Source organism: Paroedura picta, chromosome 14 (genome assembly GCF_049243985.1).
Source record: "Paroedura picta isolate Pp20150507F chromosome 14, Ppicta_v3.0, whole genome shotgun sequence".
Classification (NCBI taxonomy): domain Eukaryota; kingdom Metazoa; phylum Chordata; class Lepidosauria; order Squamata; family Gekkonidae; genus Paroedura; species Paroedura picta.
In genome coordinates this window covers 25,004,906-25,028,185 of record NC_135382.1, presented here as the reverse complement: position 1 = coordinate 25,028,185, position 23,280 = coordinate 25,004,906, and the positions used below count along the sequence as shown (strand labels likewise).

The 23,280-nt window shown below is 45.3% G+C and overlaps 1 protein-coding gene across 5 annotated transcripts in view; it reads left to right on the top strand.

The window, feature by feature from the left end:
- Positions 1-23,280, top strand: part of CMIP (c-Maf inducing protein) — a 161,476-nt gene that overhangs the window by 117,188 nt on the left and 21,008 nt on the right. For all 5 annotated transcript variants that reach the window (XM_077310976.1, XM_077310979.1, XM_077310981.1 and 2 more), the window contains exons 5-10: positions 1,952-1,993; positions 10,096-10,158; positions 11,876-11,956; positions 16,711-16,814; positions 17,921-18,025; positions 18,895-19,248. In XM_077310976.1, coding sequence (XP_077167091.1) covers positions 1,952-1,993; positions 10,096-10,158; positions 11,876-11,956; positions 16,711-16,814; positions 17,921-18,025; positions 18,895-19,248 — 749 coding nt within the window. The remainder of the gene's footprint in view (positions 1-1,951; positions 1,994-10,095; positions 10,159-11,875; positions 11,957-16,710; positions 16,815-17,920; positions 18,026-18,894; positions 19,249-23,280) is intronic.

Genomic DNA, 23,280 nt, shown 5'->3' with positions numbered 1-23,280 from the left:
CACCATCATGCCACTTCTGGGGTTTCTTGGAGCCTAAAGAATGTTTCAGGGGTTTCTCTCTAGACCCTCACACTGGGTTCCAGCACAGCCCAGAGTGGTCTCCTTGTTTGAGTGCTCCCTTATGTTGCACACTTGGAAACTGGGGACTAAGCACATGCAAAAGAGACCCAGGCCTTTTCCTGCATGCCATAAATAGGTTGCAGAATCCATCCCAGCATCTGCAATCTGTTTCAAGGTTTGGAGCTCCCAGCACTTTCCAAATGGAACCAAAATGCTTCTGCCAAGTCTAATCCTCCCGTTCCTTTATTCTCTCCTGAAAACATCCCCTGCACATTTAAGCTCAAAGATATAAACCTTGCTAATGTGGAGGCTTAAAAAAAAAAGCAGTAAAAAAAAAACCTACCAACAGCTTTAAAATGTTTTAAGGACGTGAAATAAAGTGACACATTCCAGAAGAACCAATTCCCGAGAGCCAGTTAAAAGATTTTAAGCACTTTGCCATCAGCTAGCCTTGTCTAATGATGAAGTGTTGTGTTTTGCTTTGCTTTTAAAGCCTTTTGATTGAAGCCAGATTATTCCCCAGCTCTTCAGGAAACCTAGAAGCCTTACTGAACTGATCTTATCTGAAACATTTTCTGTGAAGTCAATGATGTCGTTCAAAATTAGCAAGTAAAAAAAAAACAAAACAAAAAACAAGCTTTCTCCTAAGGCGAGAAAGATTCATCTGTGGATGACCTGGGAGGTGACTTCAGCTAAATTTCAAAGAGTTGGTTCTTTATTTCTATTGTTAGGACTGTAGCATCTCAGGACTGGGAAGAGGACGGTATCCCTTCAGGGCCTTCATTGGTCAGCAGGGTAGTGTGATGAGGAGAAGGCATGCTTTTTGTATTGAAAACATCTCTTGTTACCTGGCTTGGTTTCTAGGTAATACTTTTGTGGGAGGGGCCCCTTGCCTTAGTGGAACCTTGAGCAGTAGCAGCCATGACTTTAGGATACTTTGGGCTGATCCTGCGTTGAGCAGGGGGTTGGACTAGATGGCCTGTATAGCCCCTTTCAACTCTATGATTCTATGACGTTACTAGAGAGCCAGGGTGGAGTCCTAGTGTTTGGATCAGGACCACAGAGACGGAGGGTCAAATCTCAGCTCAACACTGACACTCTATTGGGTGTCCTTGGGCAGATCTCTTTCCTGCAGCCTAACATCTCACAGAGTTGTTGTGAGAAGAATAAGACTGACATGGGAAACGGTGAACAGCATCCAGACCTCCTTTGCAAGAAGACGTGTCATTAAAGAAAAAGAATGATAAGTGAATGTAAAGGTGAAGGAAAGGGTACATTTGACTTCCTCCCAGTGCAGGTGGTGCTGTCATGTTCATCATCATAGTGTCTTAATCTTCTCTTATGGTCTGTTTGAGGAAACACCACTTACATAGGAAGGAAGGTTTCAAACATTGCTCAGTAGCGTGGTCAGCTAGAGTAGGATCCAGCCTAGTGGGAGGGAAAAAGGTCTTCACCTACTTCCTTTGACATATAGTCCCTTTACCATACAGTCCCTTTAGCCATACAGTCCCTTTAAACTAACTTAACTATGCCTCCCTCATTTCTGGTTTGGCCCTAAATTACAGTGTCAGGTAAGAAGCCTAGTGAGGTGTAATGCTTAGAATGTCCATCTGGGATCCAAGAAACGCAGGTTCAAATCCCTGCTCTTCCTTGGAAGCTTGCTGGGTGATCTTGGGCCAGTCAGACTTGTCAACTTAACTTACTCACAGGGTTGTTGTGAGGATAAAACGGAGGAGAAGCCGCTTGGGGGGGGGGTCCCCAGTGGGGACCCAAGGGATTAGAAAGGAAGTAAGTAGATAAATAAATGCATATTGCAAATCAGCACCAAACCACTCATTAATCTTGATTTTTTTTCCAAAAAAGCATTAAGTTTTTGTACTTTTTTTTCCAGAATACCAATTTAACCACTCAAGAGCATGAAAACATTATTGTGGTAAGTATAAGGAACATCTTTTGCCAGTCAACTTCACGTAAAATGTATTTTGCTTTATTTTCCCATTTACTCTTCTTCAATTGTCTCCTCTTCTGCATTCCCTGGCCTTTAGACATACACCGATCTAATTCTGAGGCTGGGAGATGACCTTCTAACTTCCTAATACTAATACAATTCCCATGCATTTTGGCGCAGGGGATGAAGCTGGGGGAAACGCTGATAGCTTACCTTTATGGCATACTCATCCACACTGTCTCTGTGGGATGAGGAAGCAAGGGCCTCTTAGCCTGCTAATGAGGGCCTCCCAGCCTGCTGACTGCCTGCTCAGGAGCTCTGTCCCAGCCCTGCTAACAAGCTGGCCAGCCCCCACCCGCCCCACTTGATCGGCTGCGAGCTGCGGCCCAAAGCCACCTTAAGCTGCCTGCCCAGGGGCCAGGGGAGGGGGACCCTTTCAAGGCCCATTCTTAGGAACGGGCTTTGAAACTAGTCCTGAAATAATAACACTCTGCGCCTTATTTTCCAAGCATAGTGTGAGTGACCTGATTATTTAGATCAGCAAGGTGTTTACTTGATTTAGACCCAGGAGCACATGTGTTACAAAGACACTGGTTGGATCTGGCAATGTGCAAGTGGAACTTCATGCAATTCTGCTTGTGCGAGACCTGGCACTACATCAAGCGCTTCCCTCCCTATCAATTACAGTACAGAAATGGGTTACGGAATTACAGCTCATCTCCAGAGATCAGTTGCCCTGGAGATAATAGATGCTTTGGAGGGCATGGCATTGCACCCCGCTCCCCAGGCTCCATCCTCAAATAGCCAGGAGTTTCCCATCCTAGATCTAGCAACTTTACTCCTCCAACCCTCCACTGGTGACCATGAGAGATGGGATCTGGCAACCCTAGTCCAACTCCCAAGTTTCTGAATCTGGAATTCCTAGATTATTTTATCATGATCTAAAGTCATACTGATTATTGTTCCTTGTTGGAAACATGTCATCTTGATAGGGCAACCAAGATGGGCCTCAGGTTTTCTAAATTGGTCATACCTTCATGATCACCTCTGTTTCCCTTGCTACCTTCCTCATTGCATTAGGTTAGACCTAACAGTACCAAGCCAGGACTATCCCTTTTGTTCATTTCTTCCTAGGATGCTTTATTCAAAGTTGGTGGTAGCACTGGAAGTCCACGTGGCCCCATAGAAGAAACAATGACTGCTAGGATCAGGCACAAGATTTGGGTTAATTATCAAGACTAGGGCTAGAGTCCGTGAGGGTCCAGGTCTTACCCAAACCCACCGATTCTGGGTCCACATCCAGTCCCATCTCTGCTTGCAGTTCTAGTCTGAGATATTAATGATCTCCAGTCAGCTCATTAAACGAAGGGAGGGGAATCACTGTTTCTCCTCTCCTCCGAACCAATATAAAAATTGTAATGGTGCTAGCAATTTATCAGAGAGGTGACGATTGCCTCTCCATCATTCTAATTTAATTTCAGCTGCAAGCGATTTTCAGGAGACTTGTTCAGCAATCTAATCTAGGATGTAGCTGTCACCTGATGATTTCATGCCTCACCGAAACTTCCAGCAAAATGTGACACACGAGTGAATCTCGCCAGGTGTGAATTGCACTTAACTGCCACTCAGGAGTCCACTTCAGCTGGGTGGTCGTCATGGCAGTCAGTTTCCAAAGCAACAGTTGCCTTCCTTTCAATCTCAGAGAGTGCCTAAGCTAATTGGCGGTCCTAAGTAATACCTAAAATCAATAGGCAGATTGTGCTGGGAGAAAAGAAGAGGGAGAGATTATTTGAGGGAGTTAGCAGCAGAGACCCCCCTAAAGTACAAGCAGCTCTTGACGTGAAATGAAGTAGACTTGGGTAAGAAGGAGGAATCCAAGATGGCGCTTGTGCTTCCTGTGAGTGGCTAACCAAGGGCAAAGGGCCTAGAATGTTCTTGGCATCAGGAGTGAGTAGGGAGGATGTGCTTAGAAAGTAATAGTGTTTGGAAAGTGGGGAATAATCTGAACTAGCAGAAGTTGGATGCATTGCTTGTGTCAAGAATTTAAGCCTGACTGAAGGCCCAGCTTCATGTAATATTTCCCATGGGGATGTCCCTGGGTCAGCTTGAGAGATACATTCTGAAATTCCATGATTCCTAGGCATGCAGAGGCCTAATATAGATGGGAACTGTAAGATACAGAGGAAAGGAGCTTAGATCTCTCACTCTACACACACACAAACACACACACACAGCACCGTTTTTCTGAACCTGATATGATCTCAGAGAACTATTTGCCCTGCTGAGGGGGGGGGGAATTAACATGTACTCACCAGTACACGTGGAGCCCCCAGTGAAGCAAACATGAATTTCCTGGGACTGTTTAAGGCTAGGACAATTTATTTACTTCACTTATACTTTGGACAGCCCTTCCTAGATACTGTGATATATTTCCTCTAAACCTGAGGTAAATTTATTTATACCTCGCTTTTTTATTTATTTATACCTCACTTTTCTCCCCAATGAGGACCAAGAGAGGCTTGCAAAATTCTCCCCTTCTCTGTTTTATCCTCACAACACTTCTGCGAGGCTGGTTAGACATGTGAAGTGGCCCACTGTGGAATGCTGGATTTCAGAGAGGAATTGGATAAAGAGGAAGGCAGCTTCATGTCTGAAAGGAACTTTAAATGTGAACAGACAAAACTGTCTTCCAGTTTTTCTCCCATTTAGTGTGGAGTAGTGCTGTGGAGAGAAGTATTACTGCGCACTGAATGGGGCAAAAACCGGAAGACCGTTTTGTCTGTTCACACGCATAGTTCTTTTCACACATGAAGTTGACCTTAGATTGAATCAAGCCCTTAGTCCATCCCAGTATTGTCTACTTCAGGGGTAGTCAAACTGCGGCCCTCCAGATGTCCATGGACTACAATTCCCAGGAGCCCCTGCCAGCATTCGCTGGCAGGAGCTCCTGGGAATTGTAGTCCATGGACATCTGGAGGGCCGCAGTTTGACTACCCCTGGTCTACTTGGATTGACTCTCCAGGGTTCCAGGCATAACCTGTTAACTGGTCCTTTTAAAGCTGAAGTTGCCAGAGAATAAAACCTGGGTCCATCCACATGCAAAATTGGTGCTCTGTCTGGCTTCTCAGGTATAGGATGGACAGGCTTTGACTGGGCTGGGGCTTGTGGGCAGGACACCAAGGTGTTAGAACTATCTAGTGCAGAGTGTCTCTGCCGTTGCGCATCAAGAGTTCTCCGCTTTGGACGGATACCAGGAATCCCTTTGCCTCGGGGCCTCCCCGCCGTGCTAAGAACCCTTTGTTCTAGAATGACATTGTAATTTCCATTGGGGGACCGCAGTGACATGATTTCATTACATGGATCGCATCAGCCATAACGCCTAATTCTTTTACGGCATGTAACTGCATTGAGTTGCCTAGTGATGGACAGGCAAGGATAAGCCCAACGACTTGGAAAATAAAAGGTTTTGTTTTGCAGTGGGGGGGGGGGGGCGGGGAGCAAGACTTCAAAGGAGCCGGGAAAGCTCAGATTCTTCCACAAGCCAAGCTGGTATTTTCGTTGCAGGTGCTCCTGCCCCCTGCACTGTAGTTATGGTAACATGCTGGGCTAGCCTCGAAGGCAACCCAGAAACTGCAGCTGGTTCAGAATGAGGCAGCCTGGCTTTTGTTGGGGATCTGTCCGCTAGCCTGGACCTAGATGGCTCGGGCTAGCTTGATCTTGGCAGAAGCTAAGCAGGGCTGGCCATGGATGGGAGGCGTCCAGGGGATAGCAGGGTCATGACGCAGAGGCAGGCAATGGCAGACTACCTCGGTTCGCCTCTTGCCTTTAAAGCTCGATGGGATCACCAGAAATTGGCTGTGACTCGTTGACACTGTCCATTACCACCACAGCTAACAGGAACTCCTCTTGCCGGTTTTAAAACAGCGGTGTGGGTTGCCAGTTTGTTTCTGAATTGCATTTGTGGTGCTGATTCTGACCTTTAAAGCTCTGAATGGACTTCCATATCTCAGAGACTGGCTTTCTCCATACTTCCTTTTTCACTAATTATGATATTCTAGAGCAGGGGTAGTCAAACTGCGGCCCTCCAGATGTCCGTGGACTACAATTCCCATGAGCCCCTGCCAGCAAATGCTGGCAGGGGCTTCTGGGAATTGTAGTCCATGGACATCTGGAGGGCTGCAGTTTGACTACCCCTGTTCTAGAGCCTGTACTTGGTGGAACTGGTTCCCTAAAGAAGGGAATTTTTCGTTTTTGGGAGGTGCTCCTGCCTTGAAAAGGCAAGGGATCATGGGAATTGTAGTCCATGGACATCTGAAGAGCCACCGTTTGGCCACTTCTGCCCATGAAGGTCATCATAAATCGGCTGCAACTTGACTGCACTTCACACATACACATACACACACACAAAGGCCATTTTATTTTTGAGGGTTTTTAATGGGGTTTCAGCCGCAGGCATTTTCTTAGGGAGGGGCATTAATGGCTTTTGTGTGTGTGGAATTGTATGCCACCTGGAGCCAGAAGGGAAAGGTGGAGTATAAATATTTAAGTAGTTGAATCTTACTAAAGCAAAGCAAGTCCAAGTTTGTTCAGTGTCTGGATTGGAGACCTCTTGGCTATGTTGGGCAGACTGCTTTGTATTCCTCAGTGAAAGACAGATGGAATGTATTTTTTAAAATCTGCAACAAACATTTTTACTAGCTTTCCCATCCACTTAACACCTTGGTTAGTCATTTGTGTTAGAAGGGAGAGGGAAAAAAAGAACTTTTGTGCTTTCCAGTTTCAGTAAATGTATTCAGCATGCTTACTTTTTGCAATTCTTACTTCATGTGTTTACTGAATGCCGGTGTCATTATTATTCAGATTATATTTTAAAATAATATATTTTTTTAAAAGACGTGGAAAAGAAGATAGAATATCAAGATGAATAGTTGAGTCATGAGACTAGGCAGCAATGTCAAAAATAACAAAAATATGGATGAAGGGAAGGCAGATAAATACACTTAATCAAGATCGACGTTTGTTCATTGTTTCTTATGAACAAATTGTGTCACTGATATAACCGAGAGTAGCAGCTTTTGTATAATCATGCATTGTTGTTGGTATCTGTACATTTATAGGCATGTATTTTAAATAATTTATTTTTTAAGTCACTGTCAATGGCTGTTCAGAAATCTGATCCAAAAAATATGTTGTAGTAGTCAGTAAACTTTTTGAGACTAGCCTTGTGTTCCACATTTTTTTAAAGGGAATTCCTCTTCCAATTTTACTTTCCCTCCTGGGCCACATAATACGGCCCGTAGTCGTGGTTACTCAGGACTCCTGGTGTGCCAATGTACACCCCCTACTGTAGCACCCAAGGATCTGTAGGGCTCTCAACCGGTAGAGGAGCCCAGACAATGGGCAACCCGCTACTCACGAGAGAAGGAGCTGTCTCCCTTATTCCTAGTTTAAATGAAGGGATGGAACTCGCCCCCACAAAGATGGAGGCTAGCTTTGAATACATGCCGATATACCTTCAAACCCTGCTTTCCTTTGCTGTTTGTTCTTCTGACAAACACACGAATGGAACCCTGAGTGCCATTTCATTGGTGTATTGGGCGGACTGTGTTTTTGGTGACTAACCAACTTACAAGGTTATCTGATCATCAGTTTTTTTAAAAAGAAAACCTTTAAAATTTCAAAGCCGTTTTGTAATTCTTGACGAACTGGTCAGAATGGATTTGGGGAGAGCTTTATGATTGTCTCATGGCCATATTAATCAGCATCATGCACATCTGAGCTGCTGATGACAGTGGCCCAGGGGAGAAACTAGGATACGTATTATTTGTTTCTCTAAAATATTTGTGTCCTGCCTTTCTGGAGAAGAACAGAATCAGCCCCAATTGTAGTCATAGAATCATAGAATAACACAATTGGAAGGGACCTCCTGAGTATTTACATAGTGAATGTATGTCCATAATATATTTACATAGTGAATGTATTTGCACAGCAAGCTCACCCCTAAAATATTTTCAGAATAGGGGTGCAAGCTTATCCAGTATTTATATCCATTCATATACTGGCACTCTCAGACTAGCCATCGTGGGGCGATGAACAACATTTAGAATATACAATAGTAAAACAATGAGATACGTCAGTGGTCCCCAACCTGCGGGCAGCGGCCCGGTGCCGGGCCGCGAAGGCCATGGCGCTGGGCCGCAGCTCCCTCTCCCCGCCCCCCCCGCAGTAAAACACTTCCCAGGCCGCAAGTTTGCGGCCCGGGAAGCTTCTTACTGCAGGAGGGCGGGGAGAGGGAATCAGGGCTGGCCGCGGCCGTGTGGGCGCGGCCCGATTCGTGGGTGCGGCCTGCGGGCGCGGCCCGATGTGTGGGCGCGGCCTGCGGGCGCGGGCCGTCTCGTGGGCGCGGCCCGCGGGTGCGGCCTGATGCGCGGGCGCGGCCGATGCGTGGCCGTGGCCCGCGCGGGCCGCGGGCCACACCCCGATGCCCTGCCGGTCCCCAACCTCAGAAAGGTTGGGGACCACTGAGTTACATGATTAATAAAACAAAAACAAACATATAAAATATTTTTAAAAACAGAAATTAGATAGCTTTCAGCGCCAATGGTAGATTACTGTGATTATAAAGATGGTAATGTTGACTAACACAATGTGACTAGGAGGTAGAACTGGAGAGGGGATGGGAAGGGAGTCCTGGTTCATTATTATACAATGACTGTTCAGCTGGCCCAGTGGAAGAGCTCTGTCTTGCAGAAACGTGACAAGGTTCATCAGGGCCCTTGTCTCCTCGGGGAGCTCGCTCCACCAGGCAGAATGAGAGGTCTCCCACAGTTCCCTTGCGGACCTCCCCACTGCTTAGATGAGTGGCATGAAGGCAATGGAGGGAGTGAGGCAGAACGATACTTCCATCTGGAAATGACGTTGCAACATGGATCAATGCCTCCCCTCCCGATGCTACATTCTCCAAAGCTCCTAGGGGTTGTGTCCAGGCCTGTCAACTATAACAAATACCCTTGGTTGGTCTTAAGAAAGAGGGCGATGTCTGTCTCATAATTCTAAGAACCAGATGCTCGGAACAAAAAAATTCTGTCCATATCCTGCTTGTCATTGCCCAGAAACATTTGGCTATCTGTTCAGGGACAAGGAATGCAGGACAAGTTAGACCTTGGGTCTTACTCTGCAAGCAATTATATTATTAGAGCAGTAGTCAGCAATCAGTCTGATGCAGAGGAATAAGCATCCTTCTCCAGGATGCATTAAACAGACTCAGTTCTCTAAACGAGACCCATTCTATAGCTGTTATCTTGTCATCTTTTTCTTCTTCTGTCTTCCATGGATGCTTTCCTTGTTCGGGGAGTAGGAAGAAGTAGCAGATAGACAGAATGCAGTGCCTGAGTAGATCCTGGAAAACGAAATTGCCCAAGGAAAGGGTTCAGGGTGAGGAGGCTGATGTATGACTGTCTCCTTGCATTGTGATCCTTTCCCTCCATCCCTGAACAAAATGCTCACCCTGTCTAGAACCCCCAAGTATTGGGCATGGATGAGTAAGCTTTACTGGGGTCTAACTGCAAGCTCATTATTGCAATACATGATATTTTCTTGTATGCCTCCTGAATATGCATTCCTGTGTTGGAATTGTAAAGGTAAAGGTATCCCCTGTGCAAGCACCGAGTCATGTCTGACCCTTGGGGTGACGCCCTCTAGTGTTTTCATGGCAGACTCAATACAGGGTGGTTTGCCAGTGCCTTCCCCAGTCATGACCGTTTACCCCCCAGCAAGCTGGGTACTCATTTTACCGACCTCGGAAGGATGGAAGGCTGAGTCAACCTTGAGCCGGCTGCTGGGATCGAACTCCCAGCCTCATGGGCAAAGCTTTCAGACGGCTGCCTTACCACTCTGCGCCACAAGAGGCTCTGTTGGAATTGTAGTGGATAATAAATTTGTTCTTGGGTCTAGAGAAATAATACCAGTCTTAGCAGGGGTGGGGGTCATAGAGAAATATTTTGTTTTGTTCCAATTTAATATCCTTTTTTTTGTCCTGGTTAGGCAACTAGCAATGTATAAACTTCTTTCCCCCCCATTCTTTTTAGGCAATTGCTCCTTTGCTGGAAAATAACCATCCACCTCCAGACTTATGTGAATTTTTTTGCAAGGTATTTCTGAATGTTCTTCTTTTTAAAAAAAAAAAATCAAGAATATTTTATTGATTGTATTTGTATACCGCCCTCCCATAAGGCTCAGGGCGGTTTGCATAAAACATAGCGATATAAATCGTAATTATATTAACAATAACCATAATAGTAAGAACCTGTATTGAGTAACGATATTATAACAGTTAACAATACAATAGAACTTTTGAAACAGAACCCCGAGGGGGGTCAGTTGGGTTCAGGATGGGAAGGGATGTCCGGGGAACCTGCAGATGGTTTTAAGTCTGTCAGCCTCAACCAAATGCCTGATAGAGGAGCTCTCTTTCACAAATATGGTTATTACCTTTATATTCATATCTGCTCTCTAGGCTTAAACTGGTTCACGGTGCAACCATAAGCCGAGTTGTACTCTTCTAAATCCTTTGAAGTCATTGGATTTAGAAGTGTAACTCAGAGCGGAGTTATTTACAGAATAAGGTTTGAGTCCCGAGACACATTTAAGCCCAACAAAGTTTCAGTCTGAGGATAGGCTTTTGTGTACTTATACAAACTCTGTTTTGTGTTATACTCTGTTTTGAGTGATACTCTTATCTGCTGATTTTCTGAGGAGCCCTGAGTATTGCAATTTCTGTGTGAAGGTGGCAGGGTATTTGAAACTCAGACGTCCAAGCTCCGGCAGGTGATAATTCCAACGGCTCTTCAGAGGAAGCCATGAGAGCAAAGGAACTAAGCCTTATAAAATCATTCATGCTATGCTAGCGGCTTTACATACGCATATTTTAAAAGCAGCAAAAAAATTGAATGCACCGTTCATTCAATCATAAACTTTGAAAAATCACATGCCCTACCCCTATTAAGTGCTGGCTGCATGAATTAATTTCACAGTTTAACAATTTTGTGATCGTTTTATTGAAGATTTTACTAGCACTTGAAAAATGTTTTTGATGCTTTTGTGCACACGAAAGCTTAAGGCCAGAATTTAACTTTTGTTGGACTTAAGGGTGCCACTGGACTCAAATTTTGTACTGTAAATAAACTGTTACTGTAGTATTGAACAACTGGTGAATGACACTATGAAATTTTGGGGGCATTGGTTAGGTTATTGTCTTTTGAAGAAGTCTGTGCATCTCAGAAAATGTTTCTGGGGTCTCAGATTTGTCTTAGTTATAGAACGTTGTATGATTAATGGACTACAGAACAGGAAACTAAAAAAACTGAACTGTGCATAGGCTTGGTGTAGTGGTTAGGAGTGCAGACTTCTAATCTGGTGAGCCAGGTTTGATTCCCTGCTCCCCCACATGCAACCAGCTGGGTGACCTTGGTCCTAGGAGGTAGGTTAGGTTTGAGAAGGAATGATTGATCCGGAGTCAAACTGCAAGTTTCATGGCAGAGCTGGGATCTGAATTCTGATTTCGCAGACCCAACTATATACTTGGATGTAACTCCATGGAAGAAGGGCAAGATAAAAATGGGGAGAGGAGTAACCTTGGAACCCCTGTTTTGGTTTGCAGAGGCAATTAGATAGTGTAACATTAGAAACAAGCTCTTTATAGGCAAGGGGGTCTATCTAAAATAGAGCATTTTCCAATCTTGGTGGTTCCAATAGAACTGCCCAGTGTATTTGGGGAGTTACAGAAACAGTAGCCTTGCATTTCTCTTTGTGCTGGGCTTTGAAGAAAGACACTGTAGCTCACTCTTACTGTTCTTTGTTGTTCGGCAGCATTGCAGAGAACGCCCTCGGTCCATGGTGGTCATAGAAGTCTTCACTCCCGTTGTGCAAAGAATCCTCAAACACAACATGGTGAGTCCAACAGTTATGCTTTGCATGTCAGACACATTGTTTCCTAATTGTTTCTCCTCCTCCATACAACGTATTGGAAGGTGAAAAGCATCCACGCCCCTGTCCCTGAGTACCTTTGGAGGTTAGGCAGACGGCAACCGGGGCGAGGATTCTCCCAATAGCAATGCCTTCTTGTGTGGCAATTGTTCTCTTGGCACCTGTGCTGCTATTGTTTAGAAATGCACAGTGAATAACTCTAGCTGTTTTCCCGGGTATTAACTTAGGAAGATGAAGGCTTACTTGAGTTTGCGTGTGTATTAAAATATCAGTTCTTCCCCTGTCTTCTTCACTGGAGGCAGCTTACTATTGCTGTTGGTTCTCTCCCCTTGGCATATTCAGTGTTGTTCATTTAATAGGATCATTGGATTTACTTGTTCCATCTTGTTTGGTATAAGGCGCCTAGTGTGCATATCATGGAAGAATGAGGGCATGCCCACAGACCCTTGTCCCACCCTCCCCTTCCACTCTATCCTACTTCACTCTCTTCTTCCTTTCCTGTCTGTTTTTCTCCCCAGCGTCCCACCAGCTTCCCCTCTAGATCACAGTGGACTGGGGGTTGAGAGGGGAATGGAGGAACCCCATCCCTCCCCCCCCCACACACACACACACATTCACGATCCTTTTCTTCTGCCTCTTCTTCTCCTTTCCATCTTTACTCTGGCCTGGTCATACCGTTTTGTTTTCCTCTCCTCAGCCCACCACCAGATTTACTATTACTATTACTATTACTATTACTATTACTATTACTATTACTATTACTATTACTATTACTATTACTATTACTATTACTATTACTATTACTATTACTATTACTATTACTATTACTATTACTATTACTATTACTATTAAATTTATTATCCACCACTCCCAAGAGGTTCGTGGTGGGTTGCAGAAGTCCAGTTAAAACCCATTAAAATGGACAATCAACAACACAATAAAAGCATAGCAACAACAACGTAGCAGAACCCCCAACCCCTCCCCATCCTACTTCAAGAGGGAGGAGGAAGGAGAGATAAGAATCACAGATGGCATTTAACGTCAGGGGGACCCCGACTGATCTTCGTCCACTGCCCCAGCCTCAACCGTAGACCTGGCGGAAGAGCTCTGTTTTACAGGCCCTGCGGAATGCCGGAAGGTCCGGCAGGGCCCGAAGTTCACCCAGGAGCTCCTTCCACCAGATTTCGGCATTCTGCCTCTTAGTCGTGACTGTTCCAAGCGTGACACAGAGTGAAGGTTCGGTGCTGACTGTTATAGATTTCGGTACCACGTACCTCTCTGTCTTAGCTGTACATTTGTTTACTGACCGCATTAAGAAGCCCAGCTAGTTAAGATCTCTTATAATGTCCAGATGCCTGAAAGTTTTATTATTGTGGATTTTATATTCTTTCCTGTTCTGTTAAAAAAAAAAACCCACAATGTTTTCCTTGGAATCGTGGATGTTTGGCTTAAAATAAAACTAAACAGCAGCCACACCAAAAATAGCGCTCACGCAATATTTGGAAGGACACAAAACTGCACAGTGCATGGCTTGTCTTGGGCAGTCGCTAAAGATAATTGGACATGTTTTCTGTACTTGGCTTTTACAGATGGGGTGGGGTGGGGAATCTGCACGTCTGTATCACAGTACACGCATGAGGAACTTGAAACACCAAATATAAAAATTAAATCGGAGTGGTTTGGAGTACTTGATTGCTCCCTGGGGATTGGTTGACTAAACAGGCTCTTGAATGTGTTAAAGAGAAATGCTTCAGATATCTCCACCAGAGCCCCTCTCTTGCTGTTTGTTTCCTTCCGTTCTGCGCATAATTTATTATTTAGACTGCATTGTCAACGTACGTGACTCTTGAAAAACAAAAAAAGGGCCTAAGTGCTTTAAAATCTAAATTATGACAGTGAAGGAAAACAAGGCAAGGAAGAGGCAAGCGGTCTTTTAAAAATTTGAACGTAAGCAAACAAAAGAGTTTGAGCATGGTGCTGTCTTTCATCGAGTCAGACCAGAGGTCTATCTATCGAGCTCAGTATCGAATGATCTGCATGGCGATGACTTTCTAGAGTTCCCAGCAGAGGAAGGCTTTTCCTAACACCTGCCCTAAAGGTCAAAATGCACAGATCAGATCACAGGTGTCCGACCGGACTTATAGTCAGACTGATGCCTGCAAAAACTCACCTTCAAGGTGTCCTGTTGCTCAGTTTGGTTACGTTATCCAAATAATCCTAAGGCTGAGTGGAGTAATGCAGGCTTTCTCAACCAGGGTTTCGTGAAACCCTGAGGTTTCTTGATGGCCCTGGAAGGGCCACCTGAATTGGTGGGAATTCATTATTTTTTTAATACATTTTAAAAATGCGTTAAACATTTATCGGGCAATATGACCATATATGGTCATCGACCTGCCCCTCCCCATGGACAATGGTGGGCCTGAAGGGGATGGGAAGGGGAGGAGTCCTGGGTGGGTGTGTACACAGTTGTGCTTCCCAAACATATTCTGCATGATCATGCCCCTTCTGGGGTTTCTCGAAGCCTGAAGAATGTCTCAGGGGTTTCTCAACAGTAAAAAAGTTGAAAAAGGCTGGACTAATGGGACACTTTGAAGGTGATACGTCTGTATGTCATATAGGGCCATACCAAATAAGAACCACCCAAGGCAACGTACCTGGATCAGGGACTTTCTGATCTGTAGCTCCGTCTCTAAGCCGTTATTTCTGCATCACCTCGTAGTGATCTTGGTTTACAGGCAGCTTTTCAAAGAAAAGGTTATTCTGCAACTTTTTTTGCAGGCAGCTGAAGAACAGCCGGGCTCACGCTCAGGATAGTCCACAGTTTCACACGGCGGCTGCAAGAATCTCAAACGTTTGTTAAGAATCTGGTGTGAAGTCTGATTCCTTTCATTCATTTAAAAGAATGGGACACACACCCTGATTTAGTTTTGAAAGTGTCGTGGGAAACAGTTGAGATTGCGCTTGGGAAGGGAGGTTTTTTTTTTCTTCAATTACAAATTCCAAGATCCTTCCCAAGTTACAGATTTGAATCAAACGGGTTATCCAGCGAGAAAGCAAATGATTTGTTTGCACCTGCCAGAGGTTGGATTTGAGGATTTCCTTTTCAGTAGAAGAAGAGTCTTCCTCCAACAAAGGAAACCATTGATGTCAGAGGAGGGTCCTCCTTTAGGAGGGAGACTCTTTACCTGGCGGAAGAGGAGTCATTCTATCCTTTCTCTTAGTGGGCTCAGATTGGTCCCAGCTGCAACAGCCTGTGAATGTTAGCTCTGAGGAGGCTGGACTGCTGCCATGCATGATGTCATAGAAATATTTGTTATTCTAGTGGAGTTGTAAGTGGAGGCATAAATCAGTCAAAGCATCAAGATTCCTTTTCTGATCTCATATGCGTCTGTTTGCAGTTGAACCAAGAGGTGCTCAAACAGGAACTGTAAAATAACTGACAGAGGAATTTCGTTAAAATATATATATATATATAAAATATATATATATATATATATAAAATATATATATATATATATATATAAAATATATATATATATATATATAAAATATATATATATATATATATATATATATATATATATAATATATATATATATATATATATATATATATATATATATATATATATATATATAAGCCAAGCGTCTTGGCAGGAGTTTTTTGTAGAATTGCGTTGAAACAGCCGGACTGCCTCTCTTATGAAGTTTATATTTATACAGTCCCTTGCTTGATGTCTTAAAATACCTGGAAAAGCTGCTAAAGACAGCCAGTAAATAATCTTTTAGAGCATCAGCCTTTAGGTCCATGTTGTCTGCCAGGTGGTGATTTGGTAGGAAAGAGATATGACATTTAAGCTATAATTCTAGCCGTGTTTGCTTTAGAACACATCCCATCAAACACAGAGACTTAGTTTCAAGGCTAAAGTATTTAGGGATCGGGAAACTAGTTTTTCAAGTGAACCATTTTAATTATTTTTTTTTTATCCTTTAACAAGGATTTTCTCACGTCTGTGCCTCCCAGTCCATATCCAAACCTGGTACAGTCCCAAAGGGCTGTGTTTAGATGCTACCAGAACTTAATTAATAGAAGCAATTTCAAGAAAGGTGGAAGATCTATGTATCAAAAGGCTTGGGAGTAGGGGCCAGGCTCAAGATGAAGGGTCAATATATACTGTCAAAGACACCCTCCTGGGAACTTTCTGGAATATTTATTTGTTGATTTGCAATATGCACATGCCACTAAGTGGTAGGGAGTTCAAAGATAAAGGTAAAGGTATCCCCTGTGCAAGCACCGAGTCATGTCTGACCCTTGGGGTGACGCCCTCCAGCGTTTTCATGGCAGACTCAATACGGGGTGGTTTGCCAGTGCCTTCCCCAGTCATGACCGTTTACCCCCCAGCAGCAAGCTGGGTCCTCATTTTACCGACCTCGGAAGGATGGAAGGCTGAGTCAACCTTGAGCCGGCTGCTGGGATTGAACTCCCAGCCTCATGGGCAAAGCTTTCAGACGGCTGCCTTACCACTCTGCGCCACAAGAGGCTCAGTTCAAAGATACTAGCATGTTAATTTTTTTATTAAAACAACACACTCTTAATATCAGCACGCTGGGGGATAACAAGGCGCCCCACCCTTCCACATTGTTCACATATGTCCAGGCACAGTTTTCCCCGAGGTTGAAGGCTTTGCTGATGCTTTATCATTCTTCTTTATTGGTCAGGATTTTGGAAAGTGCCCTCGATTGAGGCTCTTCACTCAGGAGTACATTCTGGCCTTGAACGAGCTCAACGCCGGCATGGAAGTGGTGAAGAAATTTATTCACAGGTCAGTGCTTGCAAAGATACCGTCTCTGTCTCTCTTGCAATGCTATCCTAAGCAAAATTACAGCCTACTAAGCCCATTGACTTCAGTGGATTTGGAAGGTATAACTTCTGCTTAGGATGCTACTTTAACACCCCCCCCCCCCCCCAGGTCCATCCCAACCACTCTTTCCTCGTTGGTCCCAAATATTGTCAACGGGTGAAAGTAACTTGCATTGCTATCCCAAACTGAGTTAATACCCTTCTAAGTCTATTGCCTTCAGAGGAATTAGAAGGGGATAACTCTGCTTAGGACCACACTGTTACGTTTCTTGGTGCGATCTTTCTTGGCAGGGCTTAAAGCAGAAGATGGGGGATACTACTTTTGGCTACTTTCTCACCAGTACTCCCTACCAGTTTACTTTCACCCCTGATTGCCTTATCTTTATTTCAAGAATGGCCCCCTTCGTACCGGAGCTATAAAGCAGAGGAGGGAAGGCATTTGGCCAGTCTGGTTGCACCCAGGGTAGAATCTAGAGGTTATGGGTGGGGGAAAAAATAGCAATTTTTTGTTGTTGTTGTTGTTCAGCCAGTTCTGAAATTAAGCCACTTGGTTTTTCATTACTCTGGTCTCGTTACTAGCCAGAATGCAGGTTTACTGGTTAGATCTGTAAAATGTAACCCCCGACTGGCAGTTTGGTTGGGATGGCTTGAGACAGAGCACCACTTCATGCATCATGGGCTGTTGCTATTATTCTGTTTTGGGTCTCCACCTGAAAATACAATATACAACTGAGACAAAAATTGTTTTTCTCTGAGAGGTATCTGTTAGGCAGTAATGCCTGGAGCAAAAACTACCTTGAGAGCAAAAGACAGGTAGAAGGCTGATAAAACCAGGGACAGGGTAGGAAAGAGCTGGAAATCTCAGAGAGGTTTTTAAGCGATATACAGACAGCTTCTGTCAAACAAGGACTGCAGAATTGCTATTATACAACATATATGCCACTTTTTTGCACAGAGGTTTGAAATTTACGTACTACTCATAGCTTTCTCACTGCCTTCTAGGTATGGGCCACCCTGATATTTGACCTGTTTGCACTCCAGACTGTTACTGTTCCATTTCTTTTCCAGCATGCACGGTCCTACCGGGCAGTGCCCCCATCCCAGAGTCCTGCCAAACCTCGTTGCAGTCTGCTTAGCAGCCATTTATTCTTGCTACGAAGAATTCATCAACAGGTCAGTTCTCTGAACGTCACATTCTCAACCCTCCTACTCAGTGTAATACGTCCCGTGGTGGCTTGCAGTTGATCCGTGCCTTATTGTGCTGGGGTTTTGGACACCCAAGAACCAGTTGTACATGATGGTGCGTCAGGTATGAGAGAGGACGTCAAATTTAAGTGGTTTTGGCTTTCCCTGTAGAACGCACTGGTGATTCAGGAAGGACTGGGACTCTGCTTCCTTGGATTGTGGGAAAGCATCACCTTTAACGTGTGTGACATTCACAGGCATATATTTGTGTCTTTTGATAGCTGAACTTTAGCCTGGGATGGTTCACTGCAAGGATAAACAACTGGAAGGCCCTAATCCCAGTGCACATGTATGGTATTCCCTTTCCCCATCCCAGCCATTGCCAGCCTAGCAGCAAGAGAACAGGGAACAGTGGATGGGGGCAGTAGGGAAGAGTGTCGGGGGACAGTAGCAAGCTGCTGGGTGAAAGTGTCCTGGTCTGCCATCTTCTACCCCTTTTCCAAATAGGCTCTCCACCAAAAACAGTTCCTGAACCGTAGCCAGCTGCATGCCAGAATATATATCGCATCGCAGCGAGTGCGTCATCAAAAAGGAGAGCCGCATTCTTACCCATTACAGCAGAGTTTGCAAACTTTCAAAAGAGAGAGATCTTGTGGTGCAAATTCTTTCCGCGCATGTTTGTTTTTCTTCTGGTATAAATAGGACAGCACGATTGTAACAGACACAAAAGCAAAACAGTACCAAAATCCACCTCGGCCACTGCAACCCAGCTCGGCTTCACAATCTGGCCCCCTTCCCTGCTCTGTCTGTTGTGTCTGGCTAGTGTAGCTATTTACGCGTTCCTTTTAATATTTCAGCCGGGACAACTCGCCGAGCCTGAAGGAGATTCGGAACGGCTGCCAGCAGCCCTGCGACCGCAAGCCCAACCTGCCCCTCCGCCTCCTCCACACAAGCCCCGACCTGGTGTCCCAAGAGGCCACCTTGACCGAGTCTCGCCTGAAGTCCGTCATCGTCACGTCCAACGAAGTCCACGTGGAAGTCGAGCGCAACAACACGGCCAACCAGAAGATGACGGCCAACGTCGGCAACGACAGCGAGCCCAATCTGATTGACTGCTTGATGGTCAGCCCCACCTGCAGCACCATGAGCATCGAGCTCAGCCCGCAGGCGGATCGTGTCCTCGGTTGCTACGTGGAGATACTCAAGATGCTGTGAGTACCGCTATTTCTGGGCCTCGGCCTCAGAAAGGCAGCGGGGGCAGGGGATGGATGGGTTTCCGTCTGGCTTGTCTCCTCCCGACATCTGCGGGGATCCAGCAAAGATGTGCAAATAGCAGAGTAATAAATCTCATGCTGGCAATCGTGTCTAATGTCTGCAACAGGCATCTGGTCCTGCCGGTGGAACTCCAAAAATAGCAACCGGCTGATGAAAAGGGCCAGCTTTTGTTTGCCTTCTGACCCCCGAGCGTTTTTGGCAAGGCCAGGGTGTCCCCTGCCTGCGGCTCTGGGATGCTCCTTGCCTGCCAGTCATCCTTCTGCTTCTCCCAATCAGTGATTCTCTACTGAGTGGGGTTTGCAGCCTTTGTTGGCTCCTGGAGGACCTGTACAAAAAAAAAAAAAAGGCAGATATGTGCTTGTGTTTTGGTGTCAGCAAGTCTGATCCGGAGCCCGGGGACCAAACCCTGTGAGGAAAGGCTGAGGGACTTGGAAATGTTCAGCCTGGAGAAGAGGAGGTAGAGAGGGGACATGATTGCTGTCTTTAAATATTTGAAATGTTGTCACTTAGTGGAGGGCAGGGAGCAACGCCTGTTGGCAGCAGAGGAGAGGACCAGAAGTAAAGGGCTTAAACTAAGTGTAGAACAATACCAGCTAGATATCAGGCTGCCTATGGAGGTGGTGAGCTCCCCCTCCCTGGAAAGAAGGGAACAGATGTAGGGTGTCATTTCCTGACTCTGTGTAACAACCCTGGACTTCATCACTGGTCTCCCATCCAAATAGTATTCGGGGCCAGCGCTCCAGAACATGCGAGATCTGATTATGCTTTTTCATTTGGTGGCCCACTAATATCCATGGAAATGCGGTCGCTTTCCCCTCCCCCTTATTTTCCAGTGCTTTTATTAAAGTAATTCCAAAGTGGAAGTGTGGTTGCTTACTGTAAGGACTGCCTTCTCTCATATGAACCTACCTGTTCACTCTGGTTATCTTCAGAGACTTTGCTTTGGTTGTCCCTGCTAGATGGGTGGTAACCCAAGAAAGGGCTATGTTGGTTGTGGCACTCCCTCTCCAAGGTGTCTTCTAGCAGTGGGTGAAGATATTTTTATTTCACTTGGCATACCTTCAATAACAGTTATTGGCCCTCGTTTTGGGTTCTGGGTTTGTTTGCTTCTGGGTTTTTGTTGAATTGTTTTATAATTTCAGATGTTTTCTGGAATTCTTCAAATTTTTTAGTGTTCTTAGGTTTACCTTGGAAACTTTGATTGGATGAAAAGGGGACATAAAAATGTTTTAAATGAGTAATAAATAATTTTACTGGCTCGGGTTTCCGAGCCTTTAACCACAGCCTGGCTTGCAGAAGATGAGCATAGGAAGCCCTGGTGCCTTTCTTTCCCCTTTCTCAGTCTGAGTTTGAGCAGACAAGCACAATTTACCTGGCCAAGAAAAACAGAGTAAATTTCACGTTTTGAGAGGCTTAAGAGATCCTGTGGATTATGCTTTCAAGACACAAGCCAAAAGGTGTGTCTTGCACTTATGAAAAGTTTTAAATAATTACAATAAATAATAATTAAGTGCTGTCAAGTCACGGCTGAATTATGGACACCCCTTATGGGTTTCCAAGACAAAAGGGGGGGGGAGCAGAAGTGGTTTTCCATCACAACCATAGTCCCTCATCCCAGTTCTACCCATAGCCAACCCGGATTAGCTACAGTATAATTATTCCTAGGTACTATGAGTATCCAGCTTGCTGGGGGGTAAACGGTAATGACTGGGGAAGGTACTGGCAAACCACCCCGTATTGAGTCTGCCATGAAAATGCTAGAGGGCGTCACCCCAAGGGTCAGACATGACCTGGTGCTTGCACAGGGGATACCTTTACCTTTACCTATTCCTAGATATCACCAGATTAAGACCCCACAGGGAATTTTACTGTTTGCACAGAATGTATTTTGTTTTTACTGTGGGTGCTGAATAAGACCAACGACAGGGGAATGCACTTTCTCTCTTCATGTTAGCCCAGTTGTTGGCTAGAGTTTTTATTTTATCTCTACGGGCCATGGATATCTTTGTTGCCCACTGCTCCATGCCTTTGATTTCAGAGTGAATGGTGGCGTGATGTTTGTTGGAAACTCACGGGGATGGCTGTGGGCTAGTCACCTGCACTCTCTTTAAGCCTAGGGTAATCTACTTCAAAGAGTTGGTTTGGTAATCATAAAAAGAAGGAAGGGGAAACGTTGTTTTGGGTCCCGACCGGAAAGAAAAGAAGGTGGCCCAATTTCATAAGGGTCGATAAAGAAACCACGGTGGGTTTTATCAGAGATTGTGCTTTCCTTTGCAACTGGAGAAAAGAAACTCCATCCAGCAAAGATCAGATAGTGAAGCCTGGAGGAGAACGTAGAGCCTTCATCACAAAATCAGAGAGGTGACATGTTGCCAAGCTTTTAAGATAATGAGTTGTAAATGGAAATAAATGGCTGCATCAAACGAAGGAGATGAATCGCTGATGCAAAGGAGTGTGTTTGTACTTTCAGAGGGTCCCTGCAACTTGTACATGTTGGGTGGGTGCCAGAGGGAAGCACCACGTGAAACTGGGGGACTTCGCCTGTCTACCATGGCTTGAAAACTTCTCCCTCTCCCCCAGACAAAAACCTTTAACTCAAAAGCAATATAGGGACCAACATTTTTCCAAATCTGTGATTAAAATATGACGGGAACAAAAAGGGAGGCAGCTAAAATAATTTTGGAGACTGCCTTCAGGTCTCATCTCCCTCTCCGGGCTCCAGGTCATGATCAAAGCCCTTGTAGCTGGGAGATGGGATTTCATGCCAGAGTGCATGGAATGAATGTCTCTATGTTTTGTTTGTTTGTTTATTTATGGAAATGCACTGCTCACCTGTTGCTTCCGGAGGTGGCGTAGGAGGGAGACAGCTGGTGAGCCCACACTGGTCCTTAATGCTGCTTGAAGGGCACAAACAAAGCAACTCCTCCAGCATTAGTGGAGCTGCCACGCACAGCCTTGGCTCTGCTCGTTTCTTGCCTCTTCCCCAAGAGCTTTCCGGAAAGTTGAATGGCCACTCCTCCATCTGCATTACAGTGCCGTGCTTGTGGCACTTCCTGTTGCGTCCGTGTGCGGATCAGTGTACTAGCTGCAAAAGTCGTAACTGAGCAAGTCACAGTGAAGTCCTAAGCAGCGTCATACACCCTTCTGAGCCCGTTTACTTCCATGTTCTTGGAAGAGAGCCACTCTGCTTAGGACTGCGGAGAAACAGACAGAAATGTAGGTGGAAAGGTTGCAGCTTGTCTAATGTCACTTTTCTTTCTTTCCCCCTCTCCCCCCCCCACTCCCCGCTTGGCCTTGCATCTTTACATTCCTCGCTAGGTCAGCCCCATATTTTGAATACCCCCTAGTGCATTCTCTGATGTCATGTTTATCGAGGTTGCCCGTGGCTGCTAATATGTTTGGGGATTGTTTCGGCTGTGTGTGACCTCCAAGGGCAGATTTTTCTCTCAAGCCGAAAGATGACACTGGGAAAGGGGTGAAAGGTCCACTTGTGTCTGTGGGCCAACAAGAGCAGTGGCTCGGAGCCAAATATGGAATGGAGGCAGGGGTTTATTTCCCTGTGTGGCTGGCTTGTTGTACTGGAGGGTTTCAGCTGCTAAGGAGGCTGGTGGGGACATGCGGTAGTTCCAAGCCCTATGCCTGTCCGGCAGCCATGCTTGCCAAGAGCTGTCCATGAATTCTGCAGATAGGGTTGCAAGGCAGAAAGTGTCCAGATGCTGTTCATGTTTTTGCATGCTTGGGGATTTTAAGGAGATGGCCCTGGTAAGCAGCCCCACTCAACTGGCTAGGTGGGGTCAGCACCAGACTTGGTTGGACAACGTCTAGCTGTTGATTGAAGCCTCCTATGTGGGGAAAGCTGTGTTTCGTTTTGGAAGTCAGAATGCTGAAGCGTTTGACAAAAGCCAGACGTTTTTCCTCTGGGGTGCTTTTTAATCATCCTTAACAATGATTTACAAGCCATGTTCCTA